This window comes from Strix uralensis, chromosome 7 (assembly GCF_047716275.1).
Source record: "Strix uralensis isolate ZFMK-TIS-50842 chromosome 7, bStrUra1, whole genome shotgun sequence".
Classification (NCBI taxonomy): Eukaryota; Metazoa; Chordata; class Aves; order Strigiformes; family Strigidae; genus Strix; species Strix uralensis.
The window spans coordinates 26,960,770-26,976,049 of NC_133978.1; the positions used below are offsets into that span (position 1 = coordinate 26,960,770).

At 60.4% G+C, this 15,280-nt stretch overlaps 1 protein-coding gene across 1 annotated transcript in view; it reads left to right on the top strand.

Annotated features, from left to right (window-relative positions):
- SLIT1 (slit guidance ligand 1) overlaps positions 1-15,280 on the top strand; it is a 55,943-nt gene that overhangs the window by 30,189 nt on the left and 10,474 nt on the right. The window contains exons 9-25 of the mRNA XM_074875686.1: positions 7,685-7,756; positions 7,877-7,948; positions 8,373-8,444; positions 8,743-8,906; positions 9,302-9,449; positions 9,930-10,001; positions 10,270-10,341; positions 10,442-10,513; positions 10,634-10,777; positions 10,887-11,050; positions 11,163-11,186; positions 11,681-11,825; positions 11,965-12,039; positions 12,269-12,412; positions 12,711-12,854; positions 12,976-13,142; positions 14,267-14,399. Of these exons, the coding sequence (XP_074731787.1) occupies positions 7,685-7,756; positions 7,877-7,948; positions 8,373-8,444; positions 8,743-8,906; positions 9,302-9,449; positions 9,930-10,001; positions 10,270-10,341; positions 10,442-10,513; positions 10,634-10,777; positions 10,887-11,050; positions 11,163-11,186; positions 11,681-11,825; positions 11,965-12,039; positions 12,269-12,412; positions 12,711-12,854; positions 12,976-13,142; positions 14,267-14,399 (1,884 nt within the window). The remainder of the gene's footprint in view (positions 1-7,684; positions 7,757-7,876; positions 7,949-8,372; positions 8,445-8,742; positions 8,907-9,301; positions 9,450-9,929; positions 10,002-10,269; positions 10,342-10,441; positions 10,514-10,633; positions 10,778-10,886; positions 11,051-11,162; positions 11,187-11,680; positions 11,826-11,964; positions 12,040-12,268; positions 12,413-12,710; positions 12,855-12,975; positions 13,143-14,266; positions 14,400-15,280) is intronic.

A 15,280-nucleotide genomic window follows, 5' to 3' on the forward strand; every position in this document is an offset into this window, starting at 1 on the left:
CGAACGTATGTTGCATTTTACACATGTTCTGCTTGGCTGTCCAAGCAACAAACCTCTCCAGCTTTAATGTTTTGGGAAACACCTGCACCTCCTGGGAGGGAAGGGGCCAGGGCCAAAGCCTGGGGTCAGTACTGCACTTTGGGAAGCCTTTCTCAAAAGAGGAGTGGTGTGAAGCACTGCTCCCTGGTCTGGCAGCTTTCACCTTTACTCTTTGCTGTGTGTACGTGGTGGACAGGCAGAATTTGTTGATTGGGCTTGTGTCACTGAGGTCCATGGTCTGAGGTGCTCAGCACAACATCATGATGTCTAGAGTGTGTTTCCTTGCTCCAGTGAAGGATTTTTTTGTCCTTATATATATATGGGCCTGTCACGGATGAGCTCTGATCCATTGCTTTCGCTGGTGCTGAGATACCAAGAAATATTACTGCAAAAAACCTCAGATGGCCGGGGGCGGGGGGGGGGGGGCAGGTCTCCTAAGGAAAGTGATTATTTACTGTTGCTTGGACCTCGGTGGACATGACCTGGTGTCATCCTGCCTGCCAAGAAGTACCAAGGACTCTGGTCCCTTCGGGAGGACCATTCCATGGCCAGGAATCACATCACACCCCCATGGGTGGTGTGTGAGCAGGTGATGTGACCCTTTCACAGGGGAGGTGACCCCCAGGGCTGGGCAGCCTGTGCGACTCAGAGCCACGGGGACCCTGCAATTCACAGATGGGGACATGAGCCCCACTTTCCAGCTAGGCTGAGGTAGAGGCACACATGACAGTGCATATAGAGGCCAAACTCCCAGTGCCACCCAGGAGCAATGAGCCCTCCACAGGGCAGGAGAGGCCAGCGGTGGCTTTCAGGCTGCTATGGTGGCTAGAACAAAGATGCCTGGACCTCCTCATCTCTGAGCCCCTGTAGGGACACACCCCTGCCTTTGCCTTGTGCTTCACTGTGCCACAGAGATGTCTCCTGTGCTGAATACAGGTTGCTGCTGCCATCCTTGTCCCCTCTGGCTGTACCATCCCTGCTCAGTGCACCCTGTCCCCAGTACACATCAAGGCTGTCTAGGTCAGGAGGCAGTTTCTGTGGCTGCAGGTTGTGGTCTCCCCTAGCACGCTGCAGGCTGCGATACCCGGAGCCAGGAGGATAATGAGATCTTAATAGTCCAATTATATCCCATCGATTTACTCAGCACGTAATTGTTGGCGGCTGGAGCTGCCTGATGAAGCGCTCGCTCCGGCTGCGAGCGGAGAGGGCTGTGCTGCGCCGCCCAGCCTGGGATGCTCCTCGCAGCAACCAGCTGTTCCCCCTTGAATCATCGCAGGAGCAGCCCCCCACAACTCGCTGTGCTCCCCCCCACCCGAGGAGGGGCAGGGACAAGAGTAGCAGGGGACCCTGGCACCCTGCCCTGGCTGACCCCAGGTTGACATCCCCCACGCTGTTCTGGGGAGCAGAAGGGTTGTACATCTCCGCCTCCCACTAAAACAGGCTGACGGGAGAAGTGACTCCTGCTGGGTGACCGTCCGTGCTGGCTGAGCAGCAGCTGAGCCATTGGCCGTGCTTGGCAGCCTGCACCAGGCAGTGTGGTGCCTACCAGAGGTGTGCCCAGCTGGTCTCCTGGCAGCAGAAGCCAGGTCCCAAGCATCCACCTGCAGGCATCCTTGCCGCAGCATGGCATTGCAGGTGTATCTCTGTGCTTTTCTTCTATTCATTTCCCTTCTGAGCTGGTTGTGGTTAGTCCCATGGACTAACAATGCATAATTTGGAGGAGTCACTCTTAGCTGTGATTTTAAACCTGCCTTCGTGATTGTGCTGGTCATCCCTTGTTTTGGTGGTGTGAAAAGCAGTGAATAATGTTCCCTTTCCCCCTTGCCGTGCTGCTTTGGACCCTGTCCCATCCCCTCACATTTCCCTTTCTGGCCCCTGCCCAGGTGCCATTTCCAGACATGCCACTATCTCTTTCCTGGGTGGCAGGGGCTCACACTGAGCCCACCATGCTGCACCCTGACTTATTTGCACCCGTACATCAGTCTGCGATCCCACCTTGTCCTGTGCAAACACCATCAGCCCCAGGGTCCGGGCTCGCAGCAGGTAGCAGGCAGCAGCAGGCAGCACACAGGCTCCCCGTGACCTTGGGGATGGCAGAGTGAGGCAGGGTGGAGGGGGTGGGAGGTCTGTCTCGTCCCCCTCGGCCAGGATGGAGTGGTGCTGGCAGCTGGGCCAGCGGAGCCCATTAAAAATCAAACAGCCTGACGTAATGCTGGGGGCACAACGTGGGAGCCTGAACCTGAGATGGGGCTGCGGGGCCCTGCTCACGCCAGTGCTGGGGACCAGGGCAGGTGACATGGTGGATGAAATCCTGCCTCGTTACCCTGGCACCCTGCTAATGCAGCTGCAGGGCAGCTGCCCCTGACCTCCAGCAAGCAGCTCCCCTGGGGTGGGACAGAGGCGTGGGACACCCCTCCGTGGGTGCAGGGTCCTTGCAGCATTGGGGACTTGTGTCCATCACCTCAAGCAGATCGTGTGGCTGGGACACGTGGGTGACACTTGTTTCCCCTAGTGCAGGGCTGTGGGTGGGTGTTGACGCTGACAGAAGTGGTGGGTGCAGCTGCACCTCCCCTGCAGCGAGAAACAGGAGTGCAAAACACCCGGGGGGACTCTGGGCTGTCTAATGCTACTAATGTGAGTGCTGATTAGTCTATTGATCTTGTGTAATGTGGGAGTCTTTCTGCTGCTTCACGCTCACCCTTGTCACCTGTCAGGAGGTGGAGATGGTGGCGTGAACAGCCGTGGTGGCGGGGCAGCCCCGGTTCTGCCCGTCCCGCTGTGCTGGGACAAACAGCATGTGTGGGGTGACCCGAGGGACACAGGGCTGCTTAATAGCTTCTGGTGCCATGGTCCTTGATGGTTAGTTCCCAGCAGACCCTTTGGCTGCACCCCGGCACAGCCTCCTCTGGCACAGCACCAGTGAGGCGAGGCTGAAATCTGGGGAGCAGCTATCCAAGCCCGAAACGCTGGTGCTGCCCAGGGCTGCATGGCTTTGGTTGTGAAGGCAGCTGCCTTGTCTGATCGAGACTTGGTGGACAGTTGCTGTGGCTGAGCTGGTGCCTGCAGTGGCTGGTCCCAGTGCCAGTGGAGCAGAGCTGCTGGGGGAAGCACCTGGCCCCTGAGCAGGGACCTGCCATGCATTTTCATTGTGGGAGCAGCAGCCTGGCAGCAGCTGAAGAGTTAATGCCTTCGATCTGCCCCAGTGAGCAGGAGAGGGTCTGGGAGACCACCAGATGCTAATGTGTTTCCATCGTGGAAGCTGGGGAGGAAACAAATTAAAGAGAGCAACCCCCTGTGCTTCACCTTCCTGGAGCCAGCAGCTGGTCATCGGCGTGTGGGTGCTGCTGGGGCGAAAAGCCGCTTGCCTGCTGCGGCGTGTCTCCGCAGCCCTCGCCGGCATGGCTGGGACACATCACGGGCTGCGGCTTTCACCTGGACGGAGGCGCCCCTGTGGATACTGACGCCGGACAAGATGGACCTCTGCACCGCCGACACGGCCAGCCCCGGGGATGCTGCCAAGCTGGGCTGCCTGGCGAGGGGAGCGCCATGCCGGAGGGATGCCAGGCCGCCCCCGGAGCTCTTGGCAGGCGGTGGGGGGCTTGGAGGACGTGGGGCCAGCGCCGCTGGGAAGCAATTACCTCCCCGCTGTGTCCAGCCCTAATCCCCTCACACGGCGCACGAGGAGCCGGCTCCCCAAACAAGGCTCAATCAGGTTAAAGTGTGAAGTCAGGATTAACTGAAAGAATGAGAGCGTGGTAATAGCCCCAGCCTCCCCGCCCGGCTGCCTCCCTCCCTCCCACCCATCCTCCAGCCTGCCGGGCTCTTGCCGGGGAGATTAAGGCTGCTGGTTTGTTTGCCTGAGTGGGCTCCCCACTGGGAAGAGATGTCGAACAGTTTTGCTCGGGTGCCCCGCTAAGTGCCGGGCAGGGCGGCGCGCTGGGGGGTTGGCTCCCGCCGCCGAGCCCCTGCCAGCCCCGAGGGAGCCATACCCCAGCGGCTGGCTCCTCGCCGAGGCTCCCCGAGGACTGGTGGCCATGGGGCAGCGGCTGCTGGCTGCCAGAAAAGCCAGCGCTGGTGGCACCTCCTGACCCACCCTGCGTGTATTGCACCGACAACCATAGTGCACACAGTGGGGAAGATCCAAGCAGGGAAGTGTTCAAAATCCCAATCCCTGACCGCTGCCATCCTCCACGCTACCCAGCCAGGGGGGATTGTGTGGATGTAGCTTGGCCATAAGGCTTTTGGGGGATGTGGAAGGAAAGTGGGTGCCCTCCTTCTCCCCATGGTACAGCCATGGGCTGGAGCTGGCTGCTGCTAATTAACAGGCATCTGCTGGGTCAGAAACCCCTGCGGGGGAGGTGAGCCTGGGGGCAGAAGGGGCTGGGATGGGGCTGGGCCGGGAAGGGGTGGAAATGCAGCAGGTTCTTGGGGAGCAAGTGAGGGCACTGCTTTGCAGACAGGCTGCTGACAGCTTCCCATTGGGGCATGCATGTGTGCTACAGCCTCCATGGAGGGTTTGCCCAGGGTGTTGGCAGTCCAGATGCCCGGCTCTGTCCTCTGGCACTTGCAGGGAGGAGGCTGTGCATCCCCCATCACCTGCTCACCCCTCATCATCCTTCCCCCTTGTCACCCCTGGGACTACTGGAGCCCTTTGCACCCTGTCCCGTGCAGGGAGAAACTCCAGCTCCGTGATCACTGTGGCATGGGGATGGGAGGATGGCGGTGCTGTGGATGGGCCGACTGCTTGGGCATCCTCTGGGTTCTATATCCAGGAACTCTTAAACTTGGAGCTTTAGGAAAATACCTGGAAGTGAAACCGGAAAAGACAGAAAGGGTGGCTGTGACAGCGGGGCAGGGGCTGCTTTCTTTCCCCCTCCTCTGCCTGTGCCTGTCCACCGGCTTGGTCCTCAGAGGGGCTGTCGGACCTGTCAGTGCTTGTGGTCACCGCTGCAAGCTGGCACTCCAAATGCGATGGCAGCAACACACTTGTATTTGGCGGGGTGCGAGGTGGCACCAGCGCAGCCGCCGAGGGTGCCGCAAGCCGTGCGACGGAGGGAGGAGAAGCCGTGCCATCTGCTGTTTCTTTGGCGCCAAAGTGTAAAGCAAACATAGCTGGGAGCTATGAAACACCAGGAGGGAAGGGGCCGTGCCTTGTTCCAATGCCGGGGCCCAAGGATCCCGCAGGCAAAGCATGTGTTTGTCCTGGTGTCGTCAGCTGTGTAACCGTGCCGGCAATGCAAGCCCAGTGCCGGGGCCTTGCTGAAACCCTCGCATCCAGCGTCTGTCCCTCTTGGCTTCGGTACCCCCAACGGCAGCACTTCATCGGTGACTGTCACAAAAAGCTGTGAAGGGGAGAAGCCTCGCAAAGTCAGTTGAAACCTTCTAGCAGCATTTCCCTTGCGAGCTGTAAGTGAGCAGCTTGCAGACAGACGCCTGGGTTTACTCCCCGGGCGTGCTGGGACTCCCATGTGCTGTGAGCGGAGAAACACGAGCAAGGTTTCCATGGGGGAACCAAACAACCTGCAGGCAGGGGCTGCCCAGGCAGGCAGTGCCAGAGCTGTGAGGGGGTTTCAGAGCACCGAAGCACGGTGGGTGCTCCCGTGCTTGGCTGCACTGTGGCCAGTTTAATGTTGGAGGACAGGCAGCTGCCCAGACGGAGCGTGATGCATTGAATGCATGGCTAGGAAGAGCGGTGAACTTTGGGGGTTTCCAGAGGGTTTTCTAGAGGATTTCTTCCTCTAGGAGCCAAAAGCAAAGAGGGGATTTGGGGGGATGATGTGTTTTTCTGAAGGGTCAGTGCAATTCCTAGGGGTCCCGGGCTCATTGCATCCCCAGAGGATGGGGAGGGAGCGTTTGCGTCTGAAGGGATGCTGGGGTGTCGGGGGCTGCTGCAGGTGTCGGGTCCTTCCCCTTTGGAGAGTGCGAGGCGACTCCGATCCTTTTGGGGGGGCTCGGCCCAGAGCCCTGGGAAGGGCTGGAGCAGGACAGGGCCAGGCGGAGCAGGCAGCACAGGCAGTGCAGGCAGCGCAGGCAGCCCGGGCCGGGCAGCCTGGCAGTGCCGCCGCGCGGGTAGCGGTGAAACTGCGCCTGCCGCGCACCGGGCTGCTGGCGGGGGAGCGAGGCTTTACCCTCCCCGGGAGCCTGGGCCTCTCCAGGGCGGGCATCTCCTTCTCTCTGCCCCAGCAACGGTGCTTTGCCAGCCGGGTTTGGTTCCCCAGGAACGAGCCAGAGCGATGCAGCAGCCCCTGTGCAAAGCGTGCAGGGGACAGGGTCTAGTGCATCTCTCTGACACCGTGTGGCAGCTCCTTGGTGGCTGGGCATCCCACTGGAGGGCTGGGCAAGGCCACTGTCCTTGGGTTTTCCTTCTCCTCATGCATCTGTGCAAGCGATGCCAGTGCGTCCCTCTGGCAGTGTTTCCCCGTTGTGGCAGTGAAGCTTTCAGCTGGGGTGAAGTCCCAATTTGGAGATCTCCAGGTCTTTTGCAAGCAGCTTGTGGGCCATGCTGAGCCTGTTTTCTGGAGGAAGCGAGGGCACGGGGAGGGGGGAGCACGGATGCTGTGCCTCTATCCTGACCCAGCCCAAGTGCCCTGGGATATCGGTAGTGAACAGGCTTCGTTATGCCGAATCACACCTGGTGAACACTGAGTGTGAAACGCTGGCATCCAGGGACACCCCAAACCACCTCTTGGGGCTGGGATGAGGATGTCTGCATGGCCTGTGTAATGCTGGGAGTGCTTAATCTGTGGGGGATGCTCTGGTCCTGCTTCTCACTCACCCATGGACTTGCTGCATAGGACAAACGCCACATCATGCCTCAGTTTCCCTGTGCCAGGAGGGAGCTGGGGACTTGGCCTTATGCCCCATGGGTGGCTGGAGCAGGGCTGTGCTGGCATGGGGCTGGGTGCAGGCAATGCAGGTGCCTGCCGAGCTCGGAGGAGCTCCTGGCCCTTGAGGTCTGAGAGGGAATGGCCGTGCGGGAGCCATGGGGCACAAATACAAGAGGCACGTACCCCCAAAGATGGGGTGAGCTGAGCCAGTCCACCCAGACTCTGCTTGCAGTGAGATTTTTGGCCTTCATGGTTGTTAAAAGCCAACCCAGGCATAAGGGGGGGATCCAGCCCACTGCCAGCCCTGCCACACAGACCCAGCCTGGCACGCCATGGCATTGCAGAGCAGGTGATCACACAGACAGTGCCCTGTAGCGATGAAGTAATTAATGACCCGATTATTTGTGCCCTCTAAAGTGCAGGGCAGGCTCCATGGGAATGCCTGCTGGAGCCACTAAGTGTAATTACCAGTTAATCAGCAGGGACCTGTAATTATAGCAGTCAGAGGGTATTTAAGTACAGAGGGTTTTCCTAGAGCTGTGCCCTGCTGCTCTGCTAATAAGAGCTGGGGACAGCAGCTGGGGACAACCCGGGGAGCCCCAGCCACTTACAGCCACCATGGATGGAGCCAGACTTGCCTCGGGATGGCCAGCAGGGCAGTGGGCAACCAAGGACCTGAAGCCAAATCACAGTTTTCCAGAGCCCTTGGGGGATGACTGAGTGCCGGAGCATGCCCCTGCCTGTGGATGCCTTGGTCCCATGGGGTATTGTGCTTTGCAGGCACCGCTCATTTTCCTTCCTGCCTCTTTCTTCTGCAGGGACCTGAGTGAGAACTTCATCCAGGCTATCCCCAGAAAAGCTTTCCGTGGGGCCACTGACCTCAAGAACCTGTGAGTCCCAGCAGATGGGCACGAGGGAGTTTGGGGTCAGGTCCAGTGGGTAGCATTGGGAGCCACCAGTCGCTTTGCCTGGGCTGTCCCAGTAATGTTCCTTCTGTCTTTCTCCTGCAGGCAGCTGGACAAGAACCAGATCAGCTGCATCGAGGACGGGGCTTTTCGCGCCCTGCGGGGGCTAGAGGTCCTGTAAGTGGCCAGGGGCCAGCTGTAGTCTCCAGCCTGCAAGCCCCATGCAGGGTGAGGGTGTCCCTGGGTGGTCCCCACTCGCCGAGGCACTGCAGGGACATCCCCAGCATGCCATCTCACCCTGGTCCCGAGGAGCGGCTGAGCAGGGGTCTCGTATCACTGCAGCAGGTCTGTGCTCCAGGGCCTGATCCTGCTCCAGGGGGTCCACCTGACTGCAGCTGGCTGTGGAGGAGAGAAGCCTGGAAAGGGCAGCAAGCCCTGCCCGGGGGTTTGGGCTGTCCCCATCCCTCACCTCACCATCCATCCACCCTGTACTGGGGGGCGGGTGGATGCTGCTGCTCCCAGGGATTTGGTGCCCCTAGACCATCTCACACTCCCATTTACTGCCTGGCTGCCCTGACCTGCCCCCTCTGCCTTCCTGCAGGACCCTGAATAACAACAATATCACTTCCATCCCCGTGTCCAGCTTCAACCACATGCCCAAGCTGCGGACATTGTGAGTGCTGGGGCCCCCCGGGTTGGAGTGGGATGTCCCCAGCTCTGCTGCCAGTGCCGGCAGCTCAGCAGTGCTGGGACAGCACTGTGGGGAGGGGATGGAGGGGACACCCATGCAGAACATCCCTAAGAACTGCCAGGCGAGGTGGCCTTGGCAACTGACACAGATGCTCTCGAGCTCCTCCGTGTCCCCCTCTGTATGCCCCCAGCCTTTGGGATAAGCCAGGCTGGGGCAGCCGGAGGGCAGTGGGTTGGGCAGGAGCCATCCCATGGCCTCTGACTGCCCTGTCTGCCTGCAGCCGCCTGCACTCCAACCACCTCTTCTGTGACTGTCACCTGGCCTGGCTCTCGCAGTGGCTGCGCCAGCGCCCCACCATTGGACTCTTCACCCAGTGTGCTGCTCCAGCCCAGCTCCGTGGCCTCAACGTGGCCGAGATCCAGAAGAATGAGTTCAGCTGCTCCGGTGAGACGGACAGGGGAGGCAGAGGGTGCCAGGGCAGGGACACAGACTGGGGGTAAAAAGCCTGTTCCACCGATGCGGCCCACCTCCACTCCCTGCCACGTGCCCTAGCTCAGAGTCTGGATACACACTGTGGGCTTGGCTCAGGTCAGCACAGTCCCTGGTGTGGGGACACCACCACCCTATCAGCGTGACAAAGGGTGCATCGGTCTGTGCCCTTGGAGCTGCGTGCCTTTTGCATGGGGTTGGGGTGCACCAGGGAATTGTGCACCTGTTCAAGGGTGCCATGAGCTGTCCCAGCACACCGAGCTGTCACCAGGGTCCCTTCCTTGGGGTGCTGCCACACACCCGCCTGGCCCAGCTCTTTGCAGTTCCCATGGTGGTTGCTTCCCTGGCAGGACAAATGGACCCGGCACGTGCCCAGCTCTGCAGCTTGTCCTCTGGCTCCTGCCCGGCCATGTGCACTTGCAGCAACGGGATTGTGGACTGTCGGGGCAAGGGGCTGACGGCCATCCCCGCCAACTTGCCCGAGACCATGACGGAGATGTGAGTACAGCCCCTCACCACTGGGCTCTGGTGGCAAGCCCCATGGCTCAGCCACCCCACGGGGCGGCAGGCCTTCCTTGCCCTTCTCCTGTACTGCCCAGACTTAGCCCTGGATTTAGCTGTATTAAAAATGTAAATAGAGAAATAATCTCCTTAGGGGAATCCAATTACGGTGCAAAGCCCCCATTGGGACCGTGCGTAAAGCATGTGGGTGGCATCAGGCGTCCCCAGACCCAGGGTGCTGGGGGGGGAGGAGGTGCTCCCCCCACCCCAGCCAGTATGGTCGCCCCACCCATGGCACTCCTCCCCAGTGGAGAAAGTCCTGATCACAGGCTGCAAATTGTCCCTGGGGTGAATGGTGCCACTACAGGGGGGTAACCTATTGCAAGCTTGGGTGTCTTGCAGCCCCCCAGCCCTGTCAGTGGGGTGCTGGGGCTCTGCCAGTGCTACAGCCCTCCTCTTTCCCCCTTTTCTTTGTAGACGCCTGGAGCTTAATGGCATCAAGTCCATCCCCCCAGGTGCCTTCTCCCCCTACAAGAAGCTGCGGAGGATGTAAGTGTGCAGCCCCTACCAGCTGACCCCAAACCCCAACACCCTTCACCCTGCTAGCTACAGCTGTGACCCTGCAGCCCCCCACTCCAACAGGCATGGGGCACTTGCTGTGACATGGGTGCCCCACATGGCAGCACTGGGAGGGGGTCTTGGATACCCCCAGCTCTGTATATTGGGTGCTGGGGATGGTCCCCTGGACCCAGTGGGAGGATGGGGGCATGGGGTGAGAGAAGAGGAGACCAGGCCACCTTCTCCCTTTGGGTTTCAGAGACCTCAGCAACAACCAGATCTCGGAGATTGCCCCTGACGCCTTCCAGGGACTGCGCTCGCTGAACTCCCTGTAAGTGCCCACACTGGGGTGTGTGGGGTGGATGCTGCCCCCCCTGAACTGTGCCCACACTGCTCCCCCCATCTCTCTCACACCAGCCTTTCTCTGCCAGGGTGCTGTATGGCAACAAGATCATGGACCTCCCCAAGGGCGTCTTTGGGGGACTGTTTGCCCTGCAGCTGCTGTAAGGCTCCAGTGGCTGGGTGGGATGTTCTGCATGAACACCAGGAAGTGGGGATGCGGTCCCCAGCACCCATGGTGCAGTGAGGGGGTCCCTAGGCTCACCTCCTTCCCTCCCTTCCAGGCTCCTTAATGCCAACAAGATCAACTGTGTGCGGGCAGACGCCTTCCAGGACCTGCAGAACCTCTCGCTGCTCTCGCTCTATGACAACAAGATCCAGAGCCTGGCCAAGGGCACCTTCACCTCCCTGCGGGCCATCCAGACCCTGTGAGTACCCACGCCAGCTCTGACGCCCGGGCGGGCAGGTTCCTGGGGGGAAGCATCTGGGCGGGTAGCCGGGGCTGGAGGTGGTGGTCACCTGCTGTCCCTGGCACAGGCACCTGGCCCAGAACCCCTTTGTCTGTGACTGCAACCTGAAGTGGCTGGCGGACTTCCTCCGCACCAACCCCATTGAGACCAGCGGCGCCCGTTGTGCCAGCCCCCGGCGCCTGGCCAACAAGCGCATCGGCCAGATCAAGAGCAAGAAGTTTCGCTGCTCAGGTGAGAGCCGTCCCCGTCCCCATCATGGGCAACCTGCAGCACGACTGTCCTCGGCTCTGCCCCAGCCTGGTGTCTGTGTGCTCAGGGTGCTGATGTGCTTTTTTTTCTGCAGCCAAAGAGCAGTATTTCATCCCAGGTAAGAGGAGAAGCCACACGTGTGTGTGCATAAGTATGTGCATGGTGCCCTTTTGGCCACAGTGCCTGCGGGGGTGGTTGTGCCAGAGCCCCGCGGTCTGGTTCGGCAGGACCACGCTGCATTTCCCATCATTTCTGGTTGCTGAGTTCCTAGGTGGCACAGTAACAGAAGCGCTGGGTACCAGGACGTGTTGCGGCATCTCCAGTCATGCTTTATTCATATTGGCACAGAGGTGTCCCCAGGGTCTGGCTCTGGTTGCAGAAGGGGAGAGGGTGGTAGGCAGCACAGAGCCCCATGTACCCAGGATAAATATCCTTGCAGATAAGCTGCTTTGGGCACAGAGAGGAGTAACATGTGCACAGCGGCTGGGATGAAGGGAGCTGGGGAAGAGACAGAACCCAGCTGGGGGTGTGGGAGGATCAGAGGAGGGGAGGGCAAGTGCAGCCCTCGTGCCTCTGCCCACGGGAGCCCACACTGCCCTCGCTGACACGCAGGGACAGAGGATTACCAGCTGAACAGCGAGTGCAACAGCGATGTGATCTGCCCCCCGAAGTGCCGCTGTGAATCCAATGTAGTCGAGTGCTCCAACCTGAAGCTCACCAAGATCCCGGAGCGCATCCCGCAGTCCACGGCTGAGCTGTAAGAGCCTCCTCCCTCCCACTCTGCTTTCCCTCCTGCAGCCACAGCACCACTGACACTGGCGTTTGGCTCAGGGTTTGGTCTGTGCCAAGCCCTTTGCAGCCATCTCCTGAGCTCTTCTCCCTGCTGCCCATTCCAGGCGCCTGAACAACAATGAAATCTCTGTCCTGGAGGCCACCGGCATCTTCAAGAAACTCCCGCATCTGAAGAAAATGTGAGTAGTGGGCAGGCACAGCCCCTTCAGGAGTGCCCAGGGGCTGGGAAGGCTCATGGGGGTACTGATGCCAGGGCAGCCTGGTGTGTGAAATGGGGACACTTCCTAACCTGAGGGTCCCCTGAGGGACTGGGCATCATGGGGTGCTCAGTGGGACCTGGGGGAAGTGGGGTTCAGGGTGAGGTCAGGGCAGAGCCCCCCATCCCAGCCTGCTTTCCCCTCTCTGCAGCAACCTCAGCAACAACAAAGTGTCGGAGATTGAGGACGGAGCATTCGAGGGGGCATCCTCTGTCAGCGAGCTGCACCTCACCGTCAACCAGCTGGAGTCTGTGCGGAGCGGCATGTTCAGGGGCCTGGACGGACTGAGAACCCTGTGAGTCCCCACTCTGCCAAGGGCACAGGGACATCCCTGCTCCTTGCTCCCCTGTCCTGGCTGTGATCCCAGTCTGGCACTGTCTGCCCCACTGCGGGGCCACCTCGGGCGTGCATTACCCATCTGCTGGCCGCATTCAGAGCTGGGGGGGGTGGTGGGTTTTTGCTGCTCAGGGACTGGCTCAGGCTCATCCTGCTGCCTGGCAGTGAGGTGGCCACAGCCTGGGCACTGCTGAGGTGAGTGTCCCCTGTGGCACCTACCCGGATTGTTAGGTGCCCTTGTCCCCTTCCCTCTGTAGGATGCTGAGGAACAACCGCATCAGCTGCATCCACAACGACAGCTTCACGGGGCTGCGCAATGTCCGCCTGCTCTCCCTGTACGACAACCAGATCAGCACCATCACACCGGGTGCCTTCGACACGCTGCAGTCCCTCTCCACACTGTATGTCTCGGGCCCTGGGGGGGATGCTGCCAGGCTGTCGCCATTGCATCGGGGGGCTGCAGGCAATCCCCTTGCCCAGCGACTGCTCAGGTGATGCCCTCACACTCCCTCCCACATGCAGGAACCTGCTCGCCAACCCCTTCAACTGCAACTGCCAGCTGGCCTGGCTGGGGGACTGGCTGCGCAAGAGGAAGATTGTGACGGGGAACCCGCGGTGCCAAAACCCCGACTTCCTCCGGCAGATCCCGCTCCAGGATGTGGCTTTCCCCGACTTCAGGTGTGAGGAAGGTAACTCACGGGCCCCACGGCGCCGGGGGCAAGGGGGGACTGAGCTGCTCTTCCTGGGCTGGCACCACGTTCCCTCTTCTAGCACCGTCCTTGCTCCCAGGATGTTTGGCAGTGCCCTGTGGCAAGCAGATAGCTCAGGGGATCCCTCACCTCAACCTGTTAACACCTTCCCCTAATGATGCATGAGTTTCTCTTCCTGGTACCCAGCCCTTAGGGCTGCACTCAAATATCCATGAGCTGCTTTGAAGGTGGGAGAGGAGTTTGCACCCACGGCACTGCGTGGCCCTTGTACATAAGCAGGTCCATGTTGGTAAACGCTGTGCCCTGGGTGCTGGCAGGAGCAGATATGTAGGCAAAGCCCATGGAGGTTTATCCTGCTCCTTCCCTCCTTCCCTTCTTCCCTTCCCAGCCCTGCACACATGCTGGAGCTGGGCAGATGGAGCAGGCGGGGAGTGCTCGCATTGAGAGAAAAGCCTTTTTTAAAAAATTTTTTAAATTTAGAAAAGCTTTTGAGCCCTCTGGAAAATATTTACAAACAAATCATCATTTCTTCTGCTTTCCCTCCTCCACCACGTCAAAGACTGAAGGGTTGCATCCTGCGCCTTTTCCTAACGGTGTGAGATAACATACGGTCGTCCCGGGGACGCCTCTCCCGCGGGAGCCCAGCGCCGTGGCGGGGAAGGGGGAGCAGTGCCAGCTCCGGCTGCTCGGCACAGGCACTGCTCCCTCTAGCCTGTGTCTGGGAGATGGGTGAAGGAGGTTATTTCAGGATTTGCAGGGCTGAGACCCTTCTTCCGTGCCCTCCTCTCTGCTGTCCCTGGGACTGCATTTCTACTTGAAAATGGTGAAAATCAGAGCAGCCTTGAGCTGGCTGGTTGCATCCATCCTGGTGGGACAGGCAGTTTATGGGCTCAGGAGAGATTCCTGTATGCTGACTCTCAGCCGGGCTGAGGCTATTGCCTGCAAGTGGGCTGCCTGCAGCACCCCGCTTTGGGGGCGAGGGGAGATGGTTGGCATGGGAGGGGAGCAGTCCTAGGCGGGCACAAGGCATCGAGACCAGCCTCATCATACGGTGCCCGAGGGCTGGGCCCTGGTGGCTTTGTGACTCTGTGTGCCTGGTGCAGGTCAGGAGGAGACCAGCTGCATCCCCCGGCCCCAGTGCCCACAGGAGTGCACCTGCCTCGACACTGTTGTCCGCTGCAGCAACAAGCACCTCAAGGCCCTGCCCAAGGGGATCCCCAAGAATGTCACAGAGCTGTGAGTGGTGGGCGAGTGCCCAGGTTCTCCCCTGACTGGCAGTCATCCCCCTGACTGCCAGCGACTTTGCAGCTCTGGGTGGGGAGGGTCTCGGCTGTGGTGTTGCAGGTATCAGGGCAGAGATGCTACCTTCCACACCCCCATCCTGGGAGCAGGACCCCCACCCAGCCAAGGGACGCTGTCCAGCCCCAACCCCAACAAGGGGCTCTTTGCTGACTCAGGGCTACCAAAGGTGATGTGCAAAGGGTGTTGTCACAGCACCTGGGTCACTGTCTTTGGCCCTTGGGAGGGGACAGGTGGGACAGCCACCCCCTGCAGCTGCAGTCCCCATGCAGCTGTGCAGCCCAGGGCTCTGCGGTCCCCAGCAGCCTGCCATCAGTGGCAGGGACAGGGCCACCCTGCCTCTGCCAGCTCCCCAGCCCCTCTCTGCTGTCACCTCTCACCACGGCTGTGAGGATGCTCTTGGCAGCCCCAGCTCTGAGCACATGGGCAACAGGATGTGGTTTGCCTGGGGTCAGCCACCCATCACCGTGTGTGTCGGGGAGATGCCTAAGCAGCCATGCCAGGTCTGGCTGTGCGGGCACCGTGATGCCCGTGACTGCGAAAGGGGCTCTGCACCCGTCTGGGATGGGGGATGGCAGCAAGTCCTGTCTGCAGGGAGTGTAGGCACTGGTTGTGCACATGCATATGTATACCACCCCCTCGCACCCCTGTGCTGTCTCGCACACCCCTCCCCTCTCTACATCCTCCGCTCTCTCTCACACATGCCTTGGGAACGGTTACGGCCGCCCACGCTCACATCGGATGTGTAAAAGCAGCACATGGCTGGTGCGCTCACACACGCAGGCTGCTGGGAGACTGTCCCCAGGGACCCGCGTGTA